Source organism: Oncorhynchus clarkii, chromosome 13 (assembly GCF_045791955.1).
Source record: "Oncorhynchus clarkii lewisi isolate Uvic-CL-2024 chromosome 13, UVic_Ocla_1.0, whole genome shotgun sequence".
In the NCBI taxonomy this organism is placed as follows: domain Eukaryota; kingdom Metazoa; phylum Chordata; class Actinopteri; order Salmoniformes; family Salmonidae; genus Oncorhynchus; species Oncorhynchus clarkii.
Genome location: NC_092159.1, coordinates 43079793 through 43106892, shown reverse-complemented (window position 1 = coordinate 43106892; position 27100 = coordinate 43079793). Strand labels below are relative to the sequence as shown.

Genomic DNA, 27100 nt, shown 5'->3' with positions numbered 1-27100 from the left:
ACACACACACACACACACACACACACGATTAGCAACATAATTAAAATATTTGCATGCTTATTTCTCTAAACCCCAATTCTGGGAAATCCATTCGAATTACATTGGCACCTTAATTTACGAATTAGAAGCGGATGAGAGCTAAATTGATGGCATTATGTGGTTTTCACAATCACCATCCGGCTCTTACACAACGCCATATCAGCCCCAATCAGCGTTGGTGTGCAGATAACAAGGAAGTCGATTATGACAATGCCTTCCGTTAAATGTCACCCCTCTCTCGCGTTCCGTGTATCTGTCATTCTACTGAAAATCCATACAGAGTAGCAAACAACACAGTCTAGTCAATGAAGCCCCCTCTCCCTCTCCCTCTCCCTCTCCCTCTCTCTCTCTCTCTCCCGCACACTTTCTCTCTCTCACGCACACATGCACGCACGGGCGAGCTGGGCTGCAGCAGAGTGGTACTTCTTTGAATCAGTTGCCAACGCATCGATGTGCTGCTCTTAGCGTCGTCACCTTGCAAGCACAGAAGTCACCTTCCAACCTCTGCGACTTTCTGCCCCTGTCATTAGCTACTATACCATTGAGGCCCGTGTTCATTTACAGGTTAAAGGCATTGCCCTTTTCTAACAAACATATCGTGCGTGAAATATTTTGGATTTGATTCAGCGTTCACTGGCAAAAATCTGCGGTCCACTGATCTGTGTTGGTCATAAGGAGGAGGCGCAAGTCCAAACCGCACATCGCTGATCATTGTAGCCTACCAAGCTAGAGGGCTACTCTGCGTCCGTGTGTGGAATTAACCCAGCGCACAGACTGGCTGGTGACGAGGTTCGTCGTGTACACTCGACAGAGCATTGACAGAATCCCTCTCGAGCTGAAGAAACCGCCCCAAAAGGACACAGGCAAGAGGGGAAGAGCAACAGAGGAGCTTCTGTCGGCTGGAACGCTGTCATTTCGGCAAGAATGCATCTCTTCAGTGCCATGTTCCTACTAGTGATGTTAGCTGCCATGCCCTGTGAGGTAAGAACACGCGTACATCTCATATTTAAAGTGCTCTTTATTTGTTAACGTTGTATAAATGCCGCCCATTGGGGGTACAGAATACATATTCGAGGACTTGCTTGTGTCTATTAGACATATGCCAATGTGCTTAAAATCAATACTTGAGCAAGTGTGAAGAAAATCATGTTTAGTGGAATGAGTGTGAAATACACAAATGTGTTAGTGCGAACGTGCCACACAATGACTCCAAATATGATTTTAGATGATTAATCTGTATTATTATTATTATTCCCCAGTCCTAAGGAAAATGTGTAGGCTAGTCAAATCTCACATCTGCGGCCGTCTGGCCTGGAATACAGCAGCTTGGATTCAGAGGGGCAGGACAGAGAGAAAGTTGAGAGAGGAAGCGACAGAAAGGCTCTGGGGCTTCTCTGAGGAACAGAAGTCTATATTATGCCGGCACTGTACATCACGCTCGAGCGAGCTTCTGCACAATCCAAGTGTGATTTGCGAATGTGTGGACACACGTGTCAGGTTCAGTGTTAGTAAGAGGATTGTAATGAGTGCTTTTCTAATGCCCCTTCAAACGCTAACCCATGTTCCCTGGTGAGTGTACATATCTGTAGGCCTATGTCCCGGAGTCATGTATTTGCGCCTACGTTGGACCAGAGAAGCACTAAGCACAGGCCTTTCAATGAAACGATGAACTCTGACGTGACAGTTGTAAATTGAAGTGAAGGAAGGTAAATTATCTGACCCAGAAAACATTTGAAAGTCCAAGAGACGTGAATAATTTGTTATTGCGTCTTCAGCTGTCAGACAAAATAAGTTCTAGAACATGTTTACATGCTTAATTCAAAAGTCAAATATTTAAAAAGGTGGACATTTCAAAAAGATGTCTGCTCTAACTGATACTGTAGCTCATTTAAAAAAAACAGTTACGTTTTTTTTTTGACGTTGAAGTCTATGTGGCCTGTTTCAGCACCATGGACAGCGCTTCAGAGTGCCTTTGCCTAAGAACAGGGTTAGAGCTATTCGGTAATCCTCGGGTTGACCCTAAACCCTTAACCCCAACCCTTAACCCTTAATCTTAATGATAACCCCTACCTAACACTAATAGTTGGGACTTCCCAAGGATCCCGGGTTTTAGTTGGGATTTCCCAAGTATCCCAGTTGTACTGTGTAACAGTTTCCAAACCCTTTGTTTTCTTCTCACAATCACCGGGTAACACATTAATGGTCAATAATACATCTTGGGATGGACCTACAGTTGAAATAATATTCTCTGGCATGCCAGGCCTGACCCCCAAGTGTAGAATGTTATGTGCATCGTTTTGCTGAATAGATATGCCCCCTGGGAGTATCCTGACAATCACTCATGTTTGTGCAGGATTGATCAAATATCTTTTGAACCCCCAAGAATGTTCTGAGAATGATATGACTGTGTTAACCATATTGATCAATAGCTGCAGATTTATACAGTATTCTGACTGTGTGCAAACCATGAAATTAAAATGTCTGCTGTAGTTCATTTCTAATACACAGTAGCACTGAGAGAACATCCTGCTCTACAGAATTAGTATGTTGTCTACTACTGAAGTGTGCCATGTTTACTGCCATGTCTACGTGCTGCGTTGAGACTTGAGCTGACCTTTTCCCAGAAATGGATACGATGCTACCTGTCCTGAGGCCATGCTCCTTTCAAACGGTGGCGGTGACAATGAGACCCTACTGAGAGGAGCAGGTGGTGCTGTCAGTGACAGGAATGAATGTGCAGAGCACAGCCAGTGGTATCTCAGTGTAACACAAGACTTCATCTCTGTCCTCGTGCTCTCTCTCTCTCACTCTCTGTCTGTCTGTCTGTATGTCTGTCTGTCTGTGTGTGTGTGACCTACTGATGGAGAACTCGGTCCTGTTCACTAGTGACAAAACGTTTAGAAAGAGACTGAGAGACTACTACCTGGACCTGTCCTAATTTCCTTTGGAAAAATATTTTGCTATGTTATGCCCCCCAGTACTTGGGAAAACCCTGGTTTGCTTATCATATGAAACCACCTGCGGAGAGACTTATTTAGCCGTCTGTTTTGTCTGTCTAGCGCTGACGCTCATTGGAGTCACAGGGCAGGAGACAGTAGGCAGGTGAGCACCCAACCATAAGGCATAAGGACCTAGCCTCCCGGGAGGCGCAGTGGTTAAGGGCGCTGTACTGCAGCGCCAGCTGTGCCACCAGAGACTCTGGGTTTGCGCCCAGGTTCTGTCGTAACTGGCCGCGACCGGGAAGCCCGTGGGGCGACGCACAATTGGCATAGCGTCGTCCGGGTTAGGGAGGGTTTGGCTGTTAGGGATATCCATGTCTCATTGCGCACCAGCAACTCCTGTGCGCGCTAACCAAGGTTGCCAGGTGCACGGTGTTTCCTCCGACACATTGGTGCGGCTGGCTTCCGGGTTGGATGCGCGCTGTGTTAAGAAGCAGTGCGGCTTGGTTGGCTTGTGTATCGGAGGACGCATGACTTTCAACCTTCGTCTCTCCCGAGCCCGTACGGGAGTTGTAGCGATGAGACAAGATAGTAGCTACTAACAATTGGATACCACAAAATTGGGGCATAAGGACCTGACGATGTGTGTGTCCCAGACTTACTCTCAAGAGATACAATCATCTCTCTATCAGTGGAACTGTTTCCCCGCCTCCAATGGCTCATAATTGGCCTTGGGGGACAATTTGTTGTAAGTGTTTACATTAAATATTTATCAACCCTACAGAGGGAAAAAAATATGGCGCCACCCATTTCCCTAACATAGCCTAGCTCTGCAGACATAAATAATTTATTAACTCTTCTGGCCGTATCTTCCGACTGATAGGACTTCTCTCTACACTGCAGGAGTTTGGATATCTCACTCATATGTACACATCTTCTCCACACACAGTCTGGGCACGGGCCCTACATTAAATATGCACTATGCTTTAATGAGACATGCACTCGCTGGCATGTGTTTGTTAAGTACCCACAATACCCCAGGAGTCCTGACAGCCAGTGATACAGACGGACACCTGCTCGACCTTGGCGCCACCTCTGTATGTACGCCGTTGTTATGGGGTATGTTGCATCACAAGACGACTGACCCCATGCATGCACTTTGCAAATGTGCGTCTGTGTAGCAGTTCATATTTATGCATGATAATCTTTGAATTATACTTGTGGGCTGAGCAGAGAATACATGTGTATTTCAGTAGATAAAATGGATGGTAATTATGCTGTTTAAAGAAGATTTCACAGCAATGAAATATAATTGAAAATGACAGCACAATACATATATATTTAAGGTTTATTTTAAATTGGACACATTTGCAGCTAAAAGCTGAATTCCAGCATACATAGGTCTACGTAAGTAAATCAAACAACACATGTGAGATGCAGTACACAATATCACAGTTAAGGCACCACACCCTAATAGGGTCATGTTTTCCCTTATTCATATCACAATGAACTTCTACCATTTAAATAAAAACACCAACCTACATTTGTTTGTGTGTTACAACGTTTCTGAAATATTGTATTAAATATGCAAACTGAGGCAATGTCTAATTAGATCTGTTCATATTTCCAGGACTGGACATTGAGCAGATTGTGGATATATACACTTTTTAAATTCTTTCTATTTGTAAATTACTAAACCATGTGGGTAAAAAGCATTTTTGGTGAAAAAGAAAGAAGAAAATGTTATCTAAAATCTATATTTGACAACATATGAACAATTCCCTCTGTACAAGTCTGGGGAATATATATCAGTATAACCACACAACATTTGGTGAATGCAGGTGCGTCTAAAGCTGAGATTAACTAAGGCTGAGATAAATTACTTAGCGTGTGGGAAGAGTCTGACTTTCAGGAAATGGTAGTTCAAGAGAAGTACAAGGAATTTAGTCTACCAATCACCGAACACCTATTTAGAACTAATCATGATCTCTTCAAAGTAAGTTACTACATGTAAAAAAGTTTAGAACGTTCTCTATGAAATGGGCTTTTAAATTATGTGTGATGTCCATTTTAAATCTCAAAATGTACACTACCTTTCAAAAGGCTCTAACAAGAATAGAAAGAGGAGTGGGAGGCCCCAGTGCACAACTGAGCAAGAGGACAAGTACTTTAGAGTGTCACAAGTCCTCAACTGGCAGCTTCATTAAATAGTATCCGCAAAACACTAGTCTCAACGTCAACAGTGACGAGGCGACTCCGGGATGCTGGCCTTCTAGGCAGAGTTCCTCTGTCCAGTGTCTGTGTTCTTTTTCCCATCTTAATATTTTATTTTTATTGGCCAGTCTGAGATATGGCTTTTTCTTTGCAACTCTGCCTAGAAGGCCAGCATCCCGGAGTCGCCTCTTCACTGTTGACGTTGAGACTAGTGTTTTGTGGGTACTATTTAATGTTTGTTTCTCAAACTAGACACTCTAATGTACTTGTCCTTTTGCTCAGTTGTGCACTGGGGCCTCCCACTCCTTATATTCTGGTTAGAGCCAGTTTGCGCTATTCTGTGAAGGGAGTAGTACACAGCGTTGTACGAGATCGTCAGTTTCTTGCCAATTTCTCACATTGTATAGCCTTCATTTCTCAGAACAAGAATAGACTGACACGTTTCAGAAGAAAGTTCTTTGTTTCTGTCCATTTTGAGCCTGTAATCGAGCCCACAAATGCTGATGCTCCAGATACTCAACTATTCTAAAGAAAGCCAGTTTTATTGATTCTTTAATCAACACAACAGTTTTCAGCTGTGCTAACATAATTGCAAAAGGGTTTTCTAATTATCAATTAGCCTTTTAAAATTATAAACTTGGAAAGCTAACACAACGTGCCATTGGAACACAGGAGTGATGGTTGCTGACAATGGGCCTCTGCGAGCCTATGTAGATATTCCATAACAAATCAGCCGTTTCCAGCTACAATAGTCATTTACAACATTAACAATGTCTACACTGTATTTCTGATCAATTTGATGTTATTTTAATGGACAAAAAATATTTTTCTTTCAAAAACAAGGACATTTCTAAGTGACCCCAAACTTTTGAATGGTAGTGTATCAGTTGATGGAAACATTTCATTTCAACATGTGGTGCCTCACCTTAAGCAGCATTAAGCAGTCTCACAAAGTAAGCCATAGGGCTGTTGTAGTACCTGTCAGGCAGAGTAGGGGGACGGTTCAGTTTGTGACTGGATCGGGTAGATCTGCCACTGACATGGCCTTTTGTCTGAGGCAGCCATTTGTTGTAATCCTGGAATTTTGCAAGCTTCTAGGCAAAGGATCTGGAAAGGTGGTTGTGGCGGGACTGCAAGGACAGGTCATTTAATCCAGAGTCATAGGAGGTGTAGGTGGGGCCCATGATGATTTTGGTTGCATGTCATTGGATGTTCTCCAGTTGGTTGTGTTGGTGGGCTGTGAGACCTGGGTGCCATACTGGAGCGGCGTACTGGAGCACTGAATGGACAAAGCAGGTCTATACTGTCAGAAGGCCTCAGAAGGCCATTGAAGTGGCAAAGATGGTTCATCATGAAAAGCCTTTGGTGGAGATGTGGAGAAGTGTTTGTCCCGTTTTAGGTTTATTATTATTATTATTATTATTTTTAAATGTTGTCCTTATTGTAGGTTAGCTTGGAATGTCACACCAGGCTCTTTGGCGCTGGACACCAACTCAAGTGTGTGGCCGGATATGGATAATGGTGGACGTGGGTCAGGATTGTGACATGTTTCCATGTAAAAATATCAATTTATATAATAATGGGAATATTTTCTCAATTATATTTAATATTATGTAAATACTTTGTTCTAATTTGTATGGTTCTTTGATTTGCTAAATATCGTTTGACGTTTGACCTCTGTCATTGCCAACAAAGGGTATATAACAAAGTATTGAGATAAACTTTTGTTATTGACCAAATACTTATTTTCCACCATAATTTGCAAATAAATTCCATAAAAATCCTACAATGTGATTTTCTGATTTTTTTTCCCTCATTTTGTCTGTCATAGTTGAAGTGTACCTATGATGCAAATTACAGGCCTCTCATCTTTTTACGTGGGAGAACTTGCACAATTGGTGGCTGACTAAATACTTTTTTGCCCCACTGTATGTGAAAACAGAGCGTTTTGTACAAAAATATTTAAAGTTCTATTCGATAACATCATTAAAAAAAGTGATTTTCAAACAATAGGAGATTCGTGGTGACGTGGGGCGCAAGAACATACAGTACCATCCCTCTGGCTAGAAACTCGTATAATAAAAAATAAAAACACTTTTAATCGGACCCTGTGAAGTCACAGAGAAGCATGTTTTTGTGACCTTGTCTTTTTATCCACAGACATTAGAAACACACACGTAGAAATGTAGGTGCTGGAGATAGTGAATATTGTAACGTGGATGCTGGGAGTCAAGAAGCAGGTGGTAAGTTTAATTTAACAAGAAACATGGAATGATCCAACGTAGGCGTAGCGTCTTGACATGAACAAAACCACACTACCTAGGGAAAGAACCTAAGGGAGTGCCAGATTAAGGGGAGGTAATGGAGTCTATGTGTGCCTAATGAAGCGCAGGTGCGCGTGATGATGGTTCCCAGGACTGGTGGTTAGTACACCAGCGGACACCGAAGGGGAGGAGCAGGAGTAGACGTGACAAATATGAGGTTGAAAAGTGGCATAAATCACTCTGCCATTTCCTGGTTGCTAAAATTCGAGTTGTTTGGCTAATTTCAGTTTAAGTAATAAAACAAGCAATGGATAGTATAGAGAATCATTGTACCATCTAAACTGTTGGGAAATATAGTTGAATTAAAACAAAAATATTGTGTATTCAACTGTTTGAAACTTATGTACAAAATGTAAAGTAAAACTAAACTTAAGAACGGGAAGCATAGAAATAGAGTGCCTAGAACTTATATATCACTATTTATACTGGCTTTCAATGAGAATGACAGAAATATGATTTATAGATCCATGTGAATTTGGTCAGGTCTTCCAAAAAGTGACATATTGCAGCTTTAAGGCAGCAGCCATGATTTATGTATAGGTAATGCAGGTTTATGAATTATTTCGATAGCTATAGGTAAATGCAGGTTTAGGGATCATTTCAGTAGCTAGAGGCAATGAGTTTTAGCATAGTTTCTGTACCTAAAGGTAATGTTGGTATAATAATCATATGTTTCTAGAGGCAATGCAGGTTTAAGGATCACTTCTGTTTCTAGAGGTAATGCAGGTTTAGGGATAATTTCATTAGCTAGAGTTAATGCAGGTCTAGGGATAATTTCAGTAGCTAGAGGTAATGCAGGTTTAGGGATCATTTCAGTAGCTTGAGTTAATGCAGGTTTAGGGATAATTTCAGAGGCTAGAGTCAGGTTTTCAAGATAATTTCAGTAAATCAAATCAAATCAAATGTATTTATATAGCCCTTCGTACATCAGCTGATATCTCTAAGTGCTGTACAGAAACCCAGCCTAAAACCCCAAACAGCAAGCAATGCAGGTGTAGAAGCACGGTGGCTAGGAAAAACTCCCTAGAAAGGCCAAAACCTAGAGAGGAACCAGGCTATGAGGGGTGGCCAGTCCTCTTCTGGCTGTGCCGGGTGGAAATTATAACAGAACATGGCCAAGATGTTCAAATGTTCATAAATGACCAGCATGGTCAAATAATAATAATCACAGTAGTTGTCGAGGGTCCAGCAAGTCAGCACCTCAGGAATAAATGTCAGTTGGCTTTTCATAGCCGATCATTAAGAGTATCTCTACCATTCCTACAACTCTCTAGAGAGTTGAAATCAGCAGGTCTGGGACAGGTAGCACGTCCGTTGAACAGGTCAGGATTCCATAGCCGCAGGCAGAACAGTTGAAACTGGAGCAGCAGCACTGGGGACAGCAAGGAGTCATCATGCCAGGTACAGTGCCTTGCGAAAGTATTCGGCCCCCTTGAACTTTGCGACCTTTTGCCACATTTCAGGCTTCAAACATAAAGATATAAAACTGTATTTTTTTGTGAAGAGTCAACAACAAGTGGGACACAATCATGAAGTGGAACGTCATTTATTGGATATTTCAAACTTTTTTAACAAATCAAAAACTGAAAAATTGGGCGTGCAAAATTATTCAGCCCCCTTAAGTTAATACTTTGTAGCGCCACCTTTTGCTGTGATTACAGCTGTAAGTCGCTTGGGGTATGTCTCTATCAGTTTTGCACATCGAGAGACTGACATTTTTTCCCATTCCTCCTTGCAAAACAGCTCGAGCTCAGTGAGGTTGGAAGGAGAGCATTTGTGAACAGCAGTTTTCAGTTCTTTCCACAGATTCTCGATTGGATTCAGGTCTGGACTTTGACTTGGCCATTCTAACACCTGGATATGTTCATTTTTGAACCATTCCATTGTAGATTTTGCTTTATGTTTTGGATCATTGTCTTGTTGGAAGACAAATCTCCGTCCCAGTCTCAGGTCTTTTGCAGACTCCATCAGGTTTTCTTCCAGAATGGTCCTGTATTTGGCTCCATCCATCTTCCCATCAATTTTAACCATCTTCCCTGTCCCTGCTGAAGAAAAGCAGGCCCAAACCATGATGCTGCCACCACCATGTTTGACAGTGGGGATGGTGTGTTCAGGGTGATGAGCTGTGTTGCTTTTACGCCAAACATAACGTTTTGCATTGTTGCCAAAAAGTTCAATTTTGGTTTCATCTGACCAGAGCACCTTCTTCCACATGTTTGGTGTGTCTCCCAGGTGGCTTGTGGCAAACTTTAAACAACACTTTTTATGGATATCTTTAAGAAATGGCTTTCTTCTTGCCACTCTTCCATAAAGGCCAGATTTGTGCAATATACGACTGATTGTTGTCCTATGGACAGAGTCTCCCACCTCAGCTGTAGATCTCTGCAGTTCATCCAGAGTGATCATGGGCCTCTTGGCTGCATCTCTGATCAGTCTTCTCCTTGTATGAGCTGAAAGTTTAGAGGGACAGCCAGGTTTTGGTAGATTTGCAGTGGTCTGATACTCCTTCCATTTCAATATTATCGCTTGCACAGTGCTCCTTGGGATGTTTAAAGCTTGGAAAATCTTTTTGTATCCAAATCCGGCTTTAAACTTCTTCACAACAGTATCTCAGACCTGCCTGGTGTGTTCCTTGTTCTTCATGATGCTCTCTGCGCTTTTAACGGACCTCTGAGACTATCACAGTGCAGGTGCATTTATACAGAGACTTGATTACACACAGGTGGATTGTATTTATCATCATTAGTCATTTAGGTCAACATTGGATCATTCAGAGATCCTCACTGAACTTCTGGAGAGAGTTTGCTGCACTGAAAGTAAAGGGGCTGAATAATTTTGCACGCCCAATTTTTCAGTTTTTGATTTGTTAAAAAAGTTTGAAATATCCAATAAATGTCGTTCCACTTCATGATTGTGTCCCACTTGTTGTTGATTCTTCACAAAAAAATACAGTTTTATATCTTTATGTTTGAAGCCTGAAATGTGGCAAAAGGTCGCAAAGTTCAAGGGGGCCCTGTAGTCCTGAGGCTTGGTCCTAGGGCTCAGGTCCTCCGAGAGAAAGAGAGAATTAAAGAGAGCATACTTAAATTCACACAGGACAACGGATAAAACAGGAGAAGTACTCAAGATATAACAAACTGACCCTAGCCCCCGACACAAACTACTGCAGCATAAATACTGGAGGCTGAGCCAGGAGGGGTCAGGAGACACTGTGGCCCCATCCAATGATACCCCTGGACAGGGCCAAACAGGAAGGATATAACCCCACCCACTTTGCCAAAGCACAACCCCCACACCACTAGAGGGATCTCTTCAACCACCAACTTACCATCCTGAGACAAGGCCGAGTATAGCCCACAAAGATCTCCGCCACGGCACAACCCAAAGGGGGGCGCCAACCCAGACAGGAAGATCACGTCAGTGACTCAACCCACTCAAGTGACGCAACGATCCTAGCGACGGCATGAAAGAGCACCAGTAAGCCAGTGACTCAGCCCCTGTGATAGGGTTAGAGGCAGAGAATCCCAGTGGAAAGAGGGGAACCGGCCAGGCAGAGCCAGCAAAGGCGGTTCGTTGCTCCAGAGCCTTTCCGTTCACCTTCACACTCCTGGGCCAGACTACACTCAATCATATGACCCACTGAAGAGATGAGTCTTCAGTAAAGACTTAAAGGTTGAGACCGAGTCTGCATCTCTCACATGGGTAGGCAGACCATTCCATAAAAAATGGAGCTCTATAGGAGAAAGCTCTGCCTCCAGCTGTTTGCTTAGAAATTCTAGGGACAATTAGGAGGCCTGCGTCTTGTGACCGTAGCGTACATGTAGGTATGTACGGCAGGACCAAATCAGAAAGATAGGTAGGAGCAAGCCCATGTAATGCTTTGTAGGTTAGCAGTAAAACCTTGAAATCAGCCCTTGCCTTAACAGGAAGCAAGTGTAGGGAGGCTAGCACTGGAGTAATATGATCAATTATTTTGGTTCTAGTCAGGATTCTAGCCTCTCTGGGATAGGGGGACGCAAAATGCAGAGCGCCAGATTCAAATAAAATACTATAAAATTCTAACTTTCAATAAATCACACATGTAAGATAGCAAATTAAAGCTACACTCGTTGTGAATCCAGCCAACATGTCAGATTTCAAAAGGGCTTTTCGGCGAAAGCATAAGAAGCTATTATCTGATGATAGCACAGCAGTAAACAAAGAGTAGCATATTTCAACCCTGCAGGCGCTACACAAAACGCAGAAATAAAATATAAAACATGCCTTACCTTTGACGAGCTTCTTTTGTTGGCACTCCAATATGTCCCATAAACATCACAAATGGTCCTTTTGTTCGATTAATTCCGTCCATATATCCAAAATGTCCATTTATTTGGCGCGTTTGATCCAGAAAAAAACAGCTTCCGATTTGCGCAAAGTCACTACAAAATATCTCAAAAGTTCCCTGTAAACTTTGCCAAAACATTTAAAAATACTTTTGTAATACAACTTTCGGTATTTTTGAACGTTAATAATCAATCAAATTGAAGACGGGTCTATCTGTTTTCAATAGAGGACGAGAGGAAACTAACGCTACTTTTCAAGTCTTGGCCAACTCTCAACAGTGTTACCCTTTTCCAGGATGGCCGTACTTCTTCATTGCACAAAGGAATAACCTCAACCAAATTACAAAGACTGGTAACATCCAGTGGAAGCGTTAGGAATGGCACACAAGTGCCTAAGAAATATCGTTTCCCCATGAGAACTCATTGAACAAGACAGCGACCTCAAAAATAAATCATTCTGAATGGTTAGTCCTCGGGGTTTTGCCTGCTACATAAGTTCTGTTATACTCACAGACATGATTCAAACAGTTTTGGAAACTTCAGAGTGTTGTCTATCCAAATCTATAATAATAATAATAACAATATGCATATCTTATATTCTTGGCATGAGTAGCAGGAAGTTGAAATTGGGCACGCTATTTATCCAAAAGTGAAAATGCTGCCTCCTATCAGAAAGTTTCTGATTTTTGCAATGTTACGTAGATGGAAAAAAGCTGAGAGTTAATGCTAGAGTTAATGCTAGAGTTAATGCTAGAGTTAATGCTAGAGTTAATGCTAGAGTTAATGCTAGAGTTAATGCAGGTTTAAATATGATTTTTGTTCCTAGAGGTTATGCAGGTGTAAGGATAATGTATTTTCCTAGATGTAATGCAGGTTTTCAGCCAGTTCATGACACTTATCCAATTGAAACAATTAGGGGCTTGATTGGTGGACTGAGTGTGCTGCTGACATTGGGGTGAGGTCTATGTGAGAAATATGATTGCATGGAAATGTACGACAACAGAAAGCCAAAAAATACACTGAGTACAAAACATCGATCCCTTGTTGTTGTCACTTGTTAAATCCACTTAAGTCAGTGTAGATGAAGGGGAGGAGACGGGTTAAATAAGGATTTTTTAATCCTCGAGACAATTGAGACATGGATTGTGTATGTGTGCCATTCAGAGAGTGAATGGGCAAGACAAAAGTGCCTTAGAACAGGGAATGGTAGTAGGTACCAGGCGCACTGGTTTGAGTGTGACAAGAACTGCAATGCTGCTGGGTTTTTCACAGTCAACAGTTTCCCGTGTGTATCAAGAATGGTCCACCACCCAAAGGACATCCAGCCAACTTGACACAACTGTGGGAAACATTGGAGTCAACATGGGCCAGCATCCCTGTGGAAAGCTTCCGACACCTCGAGTCCATGCCCTGACGAATTGAGGCTGTTCTGAGTGCAACTCAATATTTGGAAAGTGTTCCTAATGTTTGGTATACTCAGCTCAGTGTATGTTCCTTCATTAAAATGTTTCATTTGAAACGTTATCAAAAACACAGTAAGCACTTAGCAAGTCTTTGCAGATCTAAAATCCAGATCAGAGTCGTCGACACCACAATCAAGTCTAATTATTACATTACTTTGAACTAAACAGGGGCTTGGGAAGTAGAGCTTTGTGTTTCTATAATTATTTTTGTTTAATCAGTGGCTGTCTGCTGAGGGCAGGACATTTTACATGTACTTGAAACAACCTGTGAACACAACACTGCTTACTTACTGATATGAGAGCATGAGTGCAGTGCAGTGTTCCCATAGGAAAGACTGGTGCAGACAGTGGGGTGTACTTACTGTTTGAAACAGTCTGGCCTTGGAGGCTGTGAGTGATGGAAGTTACCACTTGCTTTGGTGTTTTTCCCTGTTCAAACGCCGAGCTCAGTGGGCGAGATCGCCTAATTGGCTGTCATTCTCAAAGAGGAAGACAAAACTTCTGTAAATAATTCAAAAGCTTTATTTCCATCCGTAATTTGTTCTATCCCCTTGCACCAGGGAGGCTGATAAACAATTGGCTGAAATAAACTGGCTGTTTGGGACTATTTAAAATGCTCCTCCTTGTTTGAGATGGAAATAATGTTTGCAACAGAAACTATACCCACAGTTGGAGTCATTTGATTGTAAATAGTTAGTTACACATTAGAGTGAAGATAGCAGTTCACAGAAATGTACAGTATGTCTCACTTTACTTCACAAATAAGTTGAGTTATTATATTTAAGAAGCCAATTTCAATTGAATTGAAATGCAGATTACGCTGCAAAGGAGTGGAAAAGCAGAGTAGAAAAGCAATGGTGATTTAGTGCAATTGTCTGTGTGCAGCCTTTGTCTGCAGAGTCACATTCAGAGTTTTCTATTACCCTGGCATTTTGAGCAGAGACAAAACTCACACAGAGCCAATCATAGCTGTACAGGACAATCTTTTGGTGTTAAATTGCTCCAACACAGACATTGAGAGGACACGCAGGACAGAACTTGGCCCAATCATAGGGCAGCAGGACAAACAGCTGGCATGGCTGTCGTCCAATCCCGATCAGCTCCCAGCTGACCTGGTAGTGGGACCCCGTGCCGGGAAATCTCCTTTTTTGGTGCTCGTCCAATGAGTGGAAGCAGCATGACGACCATTTAAACCCCTCCCCGTGCTCTGCGGAGACTGCTGTGATTGAACCACTCACAGGCTAAATTCCTGTCCTTGTCACCCGGCCAGGAGGCGACTACACAATCATCTTACCAAAACAACACGGACACATAAACCTTATAATACCACTCCTTTTAACTTTCCTCAGCAATGAAATGGTTTACAATCAGTGAACCTGGGCTGTTAAAATTCCTATAAATTGAGGTGGAAGTGACAGAGGGAGGAGTTGGACGGCATTAAAATAGAGAGGGGGTGCGAGAGAGAGGGAAGGGGCATTGAAGTAAGAGAAAGAGTCCTCCTTGCATTGCTCTGGGGACCCAAGGACGCTGGTAGGCAGGCCGCGCAGGGCGGATGGACAGTACGTGCTCTGCCTAGCAGCAGCCTAAACCTCCCAGCCAGCCACACAGGGAATTAGACAAATGAAAAGCTGCGGGAGAGAGGGGTGTAAATCTCCCAGGGAGAGGAGAGGACACGCACAAGGCTCGGCCTGCATCATGGCTCCTCAACCTGGAGGAGACGACACCCCGGACACTGACACTGGACCCACACTGAATCCTCTCTCCATCCTCCATCCCCCTCTGTATGGGCTGTGCCAATGGAAGTGGATGGAGTGGAATGAAATCCCTAGTAGGCACATACACACAGATAATTAGAGAGACATATAGTATACAGCTAACACACATACTTACTGATTGGTGCCTCTTGTCCTGTGCAGTGGTACGTACACCTAATTATAATGTTGTGGTGGGTGACAGACAGAAACAATCATGTTGAGCAGCATGTGGGCGAACAAACAGGCAGTAATAGATTGATTAGTCTCACGCCCGCCACCACATTCACGTGCTCTCTCCATTTAGAGTCATATATGGAAGTATACCGCTTCACAGTCTGTGGCGGATAATGAGCTAGCATTGTGTTTGATTCATGGCTGCTTGAGGAGATTGAATAGTGTGTGCTTTAGTGTCATAGCTGATTACTGTAGAGCTTGAAGCAGCGCCAGCTAATGAGACTGTATTGTGTGTGTCAGAATTGTTGTAGCGTATGGAGGTTATGTCACAAGGAGAGTCTGTTCAAGGAGGGGTGGGAGGAGAAGGAGGTGTTGTGCTGGCTGCTCCTCCATTCCTCCTAATGTCTCAGGCTCTTTCATGTCTTCTTATCCACCCTGAGAGGAGTGTGTGTGCTTGTGTGCGCGCGTGCACGCTTGTGTATGTGTGTTCACTTGTGTGTCTGTGGGTGCACCTCTTCTACAAAGTAGGTCAGTAGACGGAATGGACACTGCTGACCAGGGTGTGATATCAGTGTGACGCTGGGCTGAGGTACAGGAAGGGCAGTGATATTAGTGTGACGCTAAGGTACAGGAAGGGGAGTGATATCAGTGTGACACTGGGCTGAGGTACAGGAAGGGCAGTGATATTAGTGTGACGCTAAGGTACAGGAAGGGGAGTGATATCCGTGTGACACTGGGCTGAGGTACAGGAAGGGCAGTGATATTAGTGTGACGCTAAGGTACATGAAGGGGAGTGATATCAGTGTGACACTGGGCTGAGGTACAGGAAGGGCAGTGATATTAGTGTGACACTGAGGTACAGGAAGAGGAGTGATATCAATGTGATGCTGGACTGAGGTACAGGAAGGGGAGTGATATCAATGTGATGCTGGGCTGAGGTACAGGAAGGGCAGTGATATCAGTGTGATGCTGGGCTGAGGTACAGTAAGTGCAGTGATATCAGTGTGATGCTGGACTGAGATACAGGAAGGGGAGTGATATCAATGTGATGCTGGGCTGAGGTACAGAAAGGGGAATGATATCAGTGTGACGCTGGGCTGAGGTACAGGAAGGGTAGTGATATTAGTGTGACGGGGGGCTGAGGTACAGGAAGGGCAGTGATATTAGTGTGACGGGGGGCTGAGGTACAGGAAGGGGAGTGATATTAGTGTGACGGGGGGCTGAGGTACAGGAAGGGCAGTGATATTAGTGTGACGGGGGGCTGAGGTACAGGAAGGGCAGGGATATTAGTGTGACGGGGGGCTGAGGTACAGGAAGGGCAGTGATATTAGTGTGACGGGGGGGCTGAGGTACAGGAAGGGCAGTGATATTAGTGTGACGGGGGGCTGAGGTACAGGAAGGGCAGGGATATTAGTGTGACGGGGGGCTGAGGTACAGGAAGGGCAGTGATATTAGTGTGATGCTGGGCTGAGGTACAGGAAGGGCAGTGATATTAGTGTGGTCCTGGGTACAGGAAGGGCAGTGATATTAGTGTGGTCCTGGGTACAGGAAGGGGTGGGATTTTGCTGTGAGGCAGTGGTTAAACAGGTGAGGGATGGGCAGCACAGGTCTTGGCTGTAACGGACCACCAGAACTGATGGAATGCTGGGTGGAGTGTGCATGTGGTCATGAGCCTCCTCGTCCTTCACGCTGATACACTGTCCCTGTATGGCGCTCCGAGACGGGGTTGTCCCACAATGTTTCTGCCTTTCTAACTGGTGGTCCAGTGTGGCTCAGTTGATAGAGCATAGTGCTTGAAATGCCAGGGTTGTGGCTTCAAATCCCACAGGGGACCGGTACCAAAACGAATATGAAAATGTATGCACTCACTACTGTAAGTCGCTCTGAATAAGAGTGTCTGCTAAGTGACCAACATGCAAATGTAACTACCTGGAGAGAATGTGTCCTAAACTGACTGTCACACTCAGTATTCTAGATCCGTATCTATCGGGTCTACAGCAGCTCTGAGTTTAATATAATTTTTCAGTTATGCTTGATTGAACTTACCTGGCCACAATTGAGCAAATTAAGTAGTCTTAAAAGTGCAAACTCCACCCATCTGGCAAAGTATACACATTTAAAACCCAGGTCTGGTCCCCAGTATATCCTGAGTTACCGGCTGTCTGGTCATTCTACAGACTCCCCCTGGGAGTTTCTGAGCTCTCACTGACCTTTTGGTTGTTCGGTTACCGCCATGACAGTGCAGCTCAGAGGCCCACTGCTGGCTCCTGAGTGAACCACTGACCAATGGCTTTACTGTGTGTCTCTGACCGTCTCCCCAGGGTGATCCTTATTGGGAGTTTAGCTTCAGAAGGGGTCTACATGCAAAACATGAAAACCAGAGCTGTCTCTTACAGCACATACTGTCTCTTACAACACATACGTTCTCTTACAGCACATACTGTCTCTTACAGCACATACTGTATCTTACAGCACGTCCTGTCTCTTACAGCACGTACTGTCTCTTACAGCACGTACTGTCTCTTACAGCACATACTGTCTCTTACAGCACATACTGTCTCTTACAGCACGTACTGTATCTTACAGCACATACTGTCTCTTACAGCACGTACTGTCTCTTACAACACATACTGTCTCTTACAACACGTACTGTCTCTTACAACACGTACTGTCTCTTACAGCACGTACTGTCTCTTACAGCACGTACTGTCTCTTACAGCACGTACTGTCTCTTACAGCACGTACTGTATATTACAGCACGTACTGTCTCTTACAGCACGTACTGTCTCTTACAGCACGTACTGTCTCTTACAACACGTACTGTCTCTTACAACACGTACTGTTTCTTACAACACGTACTGTCTCTTACAGCACATACTGTCTCTTACAGCACATACTTTCTCTTACAGCACATACTGTCTCTTACAACACATACTGTCTCTTACAACACATACTGTCTCTTACAGCACGTACTGTGTCTTACAGCACGTACCCACTCTTACAGCACGTACTGTCTCTTACAGCACGTACTGTCTCTTAAAACACGTACTGTCTCTTACAGCACATACTGTCTCTTACAGCACATACTGTCTCTTACAACACATACTGTCTCTTACAACGCATACTGTCTCTTACAGCACATACTGTCTCTTACAACACATACTGCCTCTTACAACACGCACTGTCTCTTACAGCACGTACTGTTTCTTACAGCACGTACTGTCTCTTACAGCACGTACTGTCTCTTACAGCACGTACTGTCTCTTAAAACACGTACTGTCTCTTACAGCACATACTGTCTCTTACAGCACATACTGTCTCTTACAACACATACTGTCTCTTACAACGCATACTGTCTCTTACAGCATGTACTGTCTCTTACAGCACGTACTGTCTCTTACAGCACGTACTGTATCTTACAGCACGTACTGTATCTTACAGCACGTACTGTCTCTTACAGCACGTACTGTCTCTTACAGCACGTACTGTCTCTTACAGCACATACTGTCTCTTACAGCACATACTGTCTCTTACAGCACATACTGTCTCTTACAGCACATACTGTCTCTTACAACACATACTGTCTCTTACAACACGTACTGTCTCTTACAGCACGTACTGTCTCTTACAGCACGTACTGTATATTACAGCACGTACTGTCTCTTACAGCACGTACTGTCTCTTACAACACGTACTGTCTCTTACAACACGTACTGTCTCTTACAGCACATACTGTATATTACAACACGTACTGTCTCTTACAGCACGTACTGTCTCTTACAGCACGTACTGTCTCTTACAGCACGTACTGTCTCTTACAGCACGTACTGTCTCTTACAGCACATACTGTATCTTACAACACGTACTGTCTCTTACAGCACGTACTGTATCTTACAACACATACTGTATCTTACAACACATACTGTATATTACAGCACGTACTGTCTCTTACAGCACGTACTGTCTCTTACAGCACGTACTGTATCTTACAACACGTACTGTCTCTTACAGCACATACTGTCTCTTACAGCACATACTGTCTCTTACAGCACGTACTATATATTACAACACATACTGTATATTACAGTATATACTGTCTTTAACAGCACGTACTGTTTATTACAACACATACGGTCTCTTACAGCAAGTACTGTATATTACAACACATATTTTGTATTACATTACATGCTGTATATTACAACACATGCTGTATATTACAACACATATTTTGTATTACAACACATGCTGTATATTACAACACATGCTGTATATTACAACACATGCTGTATATTACAACACATGCTGTATATTACAACACATGCTGTATATTACAACACATGCTGTATATTACAACACATATTTTGTATTACAACACATGCTGTATATTACAACACATACTGTGTATTACAGAACATACTGCATATTACAACACATACTGCATATTACAACACATACTGCATATTACAACACATATGGTGTATTACAACACATGCTGTATATTACAACACACTGTCTCTTACAGCACATACTATTTATTACAACACATACTGTGTATTACAGCACATACTGTATATTACAACACATACTGTGTATTGCAGCACATACTGCATATTACAACACATACTGCATATTACAACACATACTGCATATTACACTTAAAAATATATGTACAGTGATCTTTGGTGGTCCTTTTATTTTACATTATTTTGTGCATTTTACACAGACATGTTTATAGCAGGCAATCCTTTTTACAGACAACCTTGCTTCTTGGACCACATTCAAATAACAAATGGTAAACTCTAGAAGTAATTCTGGCCAGTCCTGTATGGTTGGTGTCGACACAACAGCAACACCTAAAGAGGACTGTCATCATCATTCCATCATACTGTATATTACCTGTCATTGGTTTGTTTTTTCCAGGTGCAGTAACATAATGATTCTAGTCAGTGTAAGCAAATAATTTTTCCCACCCCAATTATATTGATTGAACATCGGCTTACAGAGGGGAGGTTGAGGTTGTGTAGTATCTTTATTCATATGCTCATGTCTCCCCTCAGCTTAGCTGACCAGGCAGGTCAGGCTGGCTGGTGCTGGTGGGATGATTATCAGCCTTACCAGATAGTCTCTCCCTCTGCGCTGCAGGCTGCACTGCTCTCAGAGGTCTGTGGAGGATGACTCTAACCCAATGTGACATCCCTCTGACAACACCCTTCCAGAGCTGGGCTGGGCCTCGGCTACACGCCATACACACTGTGTCCTCTGCTAGCTACTGCTAATACACAAATAGATCAGTGTTTCTCTGGAGACGCAGAGAGGATTTAACATGAATAGATGAATATTAACAAACGTTTGAGAGGCGTGCGGCGTAATAACAAGATGTTGTACTGTCACGTACGCTAGATAGGTGCCATTTTACATGGTCAGCATAGTACAGAGCTCCTGGAGGAAATTAGGGTTAAGTGCCTTTCAGTTACTGGCCCAACGCTCTAACCGCTAGGCTACTTATACCTGTGTTGGGGTGAGAGTGACAGCTGATGGACAGACAGACAGTCAGGGCGTGGAGGTGTGCGGTCAGCATCGTAGGACAGGCTGACGACCGTGAAAAGGGCAACGTGAGGAGTAACCGTAGTAACTACAGCCATGGGAATCACACAGCCTTTTTTTAATGTTGCGGTAAGCAGTAAGCACCTCCTGACCAGTTTTCTGTATGACCTTGCTTTCCCCCTGCTCAATGAATCTTTTATGAGCTTGGCGATGTGGGTTTCTGTGAAGAAGATTGGAATATAAATATGGCAGTTGCGCCTAAAGCCCACAGCTTCTCTCTGTGATACAAAGCTTTCATACTCACTTGGAGACGGAGCAGATTGGGCTGCTGCTGTGTGTACCTGACTGCACTGCAGTGCTCTCCTACAAAAACCCTCCTCTTTTATCACAAGACACACATCAGAGTGCTCTCACATACCCAATCACAAGACAACGTTCCATTTTAAAGTGAAAAGATGTCATCATTGGAAGGGATAGTAGACACACATTACATTCCAGACAGCTCATACAGTACAGTTTTCCACAATGGGCACACATTCACAGTACACAGGTTCCATGTCAGAATGTCAGAGAGAAGCGGCTTGATATCAGGCAATTTGCAACCGGTACAATGGCCACCAGTCAGCTGAGGATGAGTTCTCTAGTGCTGTCTGACTCGGGAATCAAAAGAAATCAAAACGGTACATCCAGACACAAGGAGGAAATCTAAACTGAAACCCCCCGTGAATGCTACTGCCTCTCCTTTTCTTTCTCTCTCTGTCCCTCCATCCCTCCCTCTCATAGTACTTCTACCTTTCTTCCCTGGGATTTCTGTCTTCTTCACCTTCCATTGTGAGTGTGACAGTGCTTCCCCTCCTGCTGAAAGATAACGGTCGGAGAGCTTTCATCTTGTGGATGACCGGCGAGTGCTGTGTGGCGCTGCGGAGGCGGGCGGGTGGCGAGAGGAGCCTTTTTATCAATGTGTTTCAGCAGCGGGCGCTCTGTCACAGCCACTCAGTAGGGTCATTGATGAGGGGAGCCTCCCTGACGGAGCCGGGGCCTGAAAGTCGCTAGTCAGGGGAGTTAGCGCCTGATCTGTAGCCTGACGGCGCATATCAAGCAGCTCCTTCAGGCTCTTCTCTTCTCCTCTCTGTAGGCCCATGGTGGGGAAGGTAAAGTGGTAGCTAGTAGCTATACAGTCAAAGCATATGTTTGATATAGGCATAGAGATAACAAGATGTAGCCAGCAGCGTAAACACACTAGCCTATTCTCTCTGATTTCAACTCTTTGGGACTTCCTCAACATGATAAAACACAGATATTCCCATGTAGCGGTCACTGGCCATGCATACCATAACAGAGAATGCAGCAGCGACAGCAGACTTGTAATGATGAAGTGAGAACTATTTATCTGCACTGTGGTGTGTGGACAAAAGCTGGACGTTGGACCAAAACAAATACTGTACTAGACATTCATCATACCTTACAACTAGGGACTGCAAATATGAACAAAAGATGTACCATGGAAATGTTGTCCCCAGTGGTGTGTTTTCATGGATGCCGAAGGAAGCCAGGCTTCCCCCAAACAATTACTAACATGCTGACCAGACCGGACACGTCGAGTGCACGAGCGTTGCAAAATAAGAAATCCATGTTATTCAAAATAATAATAAAAATAATAATAATTCCTATTTCTGATGCAGATCGTGTTACAAGTCCTGCCTCTCCCATCTCCTCATTGGTTTATAGAAGCACGTGCCATCTCCTCATTGGTTATACCCACGTGGGGGATTGAAAGATGAACTGCTTTGCCGGTTGTCTTGGCAATACTATGAAAGTGTAGATGCAATTACCATATAAATTCAAAGATGAAAAGGCCTGGAAGGAGGAGAGATGTCTAGAAACGATTCGGTTGGCCGTTTTATGTGTGGATTCATTGTCGGAGTAAAGGTCCTTGTGCATTTCAGGTAAAATAACAACTCAATGTTTATATCCCAGTACAAATTAGCTAGCATCAGCAAGTTAGCTAAATAGGACAAATTAGCTTGCACTTGCTAGCTAACTAGCTAAATTGCCATACATATTAGATGCTTTTCGAAATGTCCCCAAATTAATGTCATTGATTCAGAGTTTGTTTTGATATTTTAACCTGCGTGTTGTGATCGCGTTTGGTGTAAGGGGACAAAATACATTTATGCACGATGACGCACGCGCGCTGCCGGTTTGGGTTCCGTGTAAGACTTTAAAAAAAAACATAGACAATTACTTTTCTTTCGTCTCTCTGTTCCATAAATGGCCCTCAATTCACAAGGAGCTGAATGTATCTCACCGGAGAAAGTATCACAGCGAGTGAAACAGCGCCCCTCTGTCTCAGTATGTGTAGCCCATCTAGCTGATGCTGTCTGGTCAAAAAGAGTATGACATTGTTGCCGCCCATAGCATTGATTGCAAGGGGAGCCAGGGAGCATTTGGCCTCCCTTGATAATAAAAAAATAAATAATAATAGCCAATCAGATAAACTGAGAGAGCTCAGCTGTGACTGGTCCTGGCACACCAAAAAAAAGCCTGTGTGGATTTTGCTTCACACCAATCACATCACATCAGAAGTCAAACGTCATTGACAGAACACTCATTGTCTCGTTGTCCTCTGGTGGCTAGCTAGCTAGCTAAAATCATCCCTTTCCTAAATGACTAAATTACCCATGGATGGAAATAGGGATTTGGACTTGGGGTTTTACTTAATTCTACGTACTGGACAATGATTGTGACGGCAATTCTGATCCAATCATTCATTCACACATTGGGCCCCTTGTCTGAGAGGATGGAAGTACAACATTTCGCTACATTAAACGTCGTAGGCTAATGTTAACTAGCTGGCTAGCTAATGTTAACTAGCTTTCCCATGAAAGGAAGCTGGGCTTGCGAGCAAGCATTGGTGTTTCTCTACAAGTAGGGTGAGATAACATGTTCTGTCTAATTGCACACACACACACACACACACACACACACACACACACACACACACACACACACACACACACACACACACACACACACACACACACACACACAGACAGACAGAGACAGAAATCAGTACCATGGACAGCCACATCATATTTAGCTTCTATTGATTGGACTAAATAGGTTTTGGTATCTTTTAGTTGTTACTGTATTAGACTAAGCAGAGGTGATTTGATGATGTTGAAGTTGATATGGTGCTGGAATAGTGGAGGCAGCTCCTGTTTTCTTTGCGACTTGCGATAACTGTCTGTGGTTCTAAATCAATAGTTGTTTAGCAGTCCAAAAATGTTACAAACATGAACTTGCTTGACCATGCTGTAGGTCAGGTAACTGTTTGTTTCATGCAATATGCTTTGTGGACTTTATCGGACAGATGTTGCTCTCCGGTTTTGTGATGAAACAAAGGTGTGGTTGAATTTCTTCTGCCACTGTGTCTTCTTATTGTCTCAGCCTTTAGGCCTATATATCACAGTGGCAAGGCTTATGAACTAACTAACATGTTATAGAGCAAACATCACAATTATCACAACACATCGGTTGTTATATGGCTTTTTTTCCCCAGCTTGGTTTCTCAGGGGATTTTACCCAAGCACCCCTACTGTTTGGCCCCGAGTTTAACCCGCCCCTCTAAAACCTCAACTCAGTTCCCTATTGACATTTCCATAGTCCTTGAGGCCCAGCAAACCTCCAGGAAGAAACACTTAACCTGCTCCACTGAGGGCATATTTGCTTCACTAACCAAGAGATAATACCTCACATTCTGGGCATTTATTTTATTTTAGACACACACACACACACTCTCTCTCACTCTGACTCAATCCCTATCCCAGTCTGCTGTTCCCACGTGCTTCAAGAGGGCCACCATTGTTCCTGTTCCCAAGAAAGCTAAAGTAACTGAGCTAAACGACTACCGCCCCGTAGCACTCACTTCCGTCATCATGAAGTGCTTTGAGAGACTAGTCAAGGACCATATCACCTCCACCCTACCTGACACCCTAGACCCACTCCGATTTGCTTACCGCCCAAATAGGTCCACAGACGATGCAATCTCAACCACACTGCACACTGCCCTGACCCATCTGGACAAGAGCAATACCTATGTGAGAATGCTGTTCATCGACTACAGCTCAGCATTTAACACCATAGTACCCTCCAAACTCGTCATCAAGCTCGAGACCCTGGGTCTCGACCCCGCCCTGTGCAACTGGGTAATGGACTTCCTGACGGGCCGCCCCCAGGTGGTGAGGGTAGGTAACAACATCTCCACCCCGCTGATCCTCAACACTGGGGCCCCACAAGAGTGCGTTCTGAGCCCTCTCCTGTACTCCCTGTTCACCCACGACTGCGTGGCCACGCACGCCTCCAACTCAATCATCAAGTTTGCGGACGACACAACAGTGGTAGGCTTGATTACCAACAACGACGAGAAGGCCTACAGGGAGGAGGGGAGGGCCCTCGGAGCGTGGTGTCAGGAAAATAACCTCACACTCAACGTCAACAAAACTAAGGAGATGATTGTGGACTTCAGGAAACAGCAGAGGGAACACCCCCCTATCCACATCGATGGAACAGTAGTGGAGAGGGTAGTAAGTTTTAAGTTCCTCGGCGTACACATCACAGACAAACTGAATTGGTCCACCCACACAGACAGCATCGTGAAGAAAGAACCTCAGGAGGCTGAAGAAATTCGGCTTGTCACCAAAAGCACTCACAAACTTCTACAGATGCACAATCGAGAGCATCCTGTCGGGCTGTATCACCGCCTGGTACGGCAACTGCTCCGCCCACAACCGTAAGGCTCTCCAGAGGGTAGTGAGGTCTGCACAACGCATCACCGGGGGCAAGCTACCTGCCCTCCAGGACACCTACACCACCCGATGTCACAGGAAGGCCATAAAGATCATCAAGGACAACAACCACCCGAGCCACTGCCTGTTCACCCCGCAATCATCCAGAAGGTGAGGTCAGTACAGGTGCATCAAAGCTGGGACCGAGAGACTGAAAAACAGCTTCTATCTCAAGGCCATCAGACTGTTAAACAGCCACCACTAACATTGAGTGGCTGCTGCCAACACACTGACTCAACTCCAGCCACTTTAAAAATGGGAATTGATGTAAAATATATCACTAGCCACTTTAAACAATGCTACTTAATATAATGTTTACATACCCTACATTACTCATCTCATATGTCTACATATACTGTACTCTATATCATCTACTGCATCTTTATGTATAACATGTATCACTAGCCACTTTAAACTATGCCACTTTGTTTATATACTCATCTCATATGTATATACTGTACTCGATACCATCTACTGCATCTTGCCTATGCCGTTCTGTACCATCACTCATTCATATATCTTTATGTACATATTCGTTATCCCTTTACACTTGTGTGTATAAGGTAGTAGTTTTGGAATTGTTAGTTAGATTACTCGTTGGTTATTACTGCATTGTCGGAACTAGAAGCACAAGCATTTCGCTACACTCGCATTAACATCTGCTAACCATGTGTATGTGACAAATCAAATTTGATTTGATTTGACACTCACTCACTCACTCACTCACACAGGAACCAACACAATGAGAGGCATGTTGTGGTATGAATAGCAATGATCAGTGGTGGTGTGCAGGCAGGCAGGATGAGGCAGAGTTCGAGTACACAGTGGGCGGATGTGCAGTGGGTTTGAATCAATGCCCAGTGGACTACTACTGAGAGACAGGGAGCAACGGAGAGCAGAAGGAGAGGCAGAGAAGGAAATTGGGGAGGGAGAGGGTGGGGTGGAAAGAGAGTGAGGAAGATAGACGGAGGGAGGGAGGGAGAGAGGGAGATATGTAAACTGCCTGGTGCTCTGCCTGCAGGGTTATTATATTCTCCATCCTCTAATGACAAAGAAAGGAATAATTACCCCCCCCCCATCGCTCCATCACTCTCATTCCATTCCCCTCATTCCCCTGACTGTCTGCCTGCCGCCTAGCTCACACTCCTCTCCTGACAGATTGGTTGTAATTAGGCCTCTAGTGTTAAATCAATATGGCCACAAGTATGGCCAAACAATGGCGTGTGAATCTGCCAACATACTGTATACCTGGGCAAGATGCACGCTAGTGTAGGAAACACCGTGCAGAGAGGAGGAAGTGGGAAAGATGTAGAGATGGGAGAGAGGGGAAGAGAACTCTTGACTTTTTCACTGATTGCTTCACACACTGATCCATCCGGTGCTTTCGATATAATTACAGCCCCCTCTCTTCTTCTCTCGTATGTGTGTGTGGAGAGTGTGAACTAGCCTCATGAGCGGTATGCAACTGTGCATGAGG

The 27100-nt window shown here is 43.9% G+C and overlaps 1 protein-coding gene across 1 annotated transcript in view; it reads left to right on the top strand.

Moving 5' to 3' along the window:
- Positions 1–918: 918 nt before the first annotated feature.
- LOC139423960 (noelin-2-like) overlaps positions 919–27100 on the top strand; it is a 101607-nt gene continuing 75425 nt past the window's right edge. Inside the window, exon 1 of the mRNA XM_071175620.1 lies at positions 919–1020. Within this exon, the coding sequence (XP_071031721.1) occupies positions 964–1020 (57 nt within the window). The 5' untranslated portion in view covers positions 919–963. The remainder of the gene's footprint in view (positions 1021–27100) is intronic.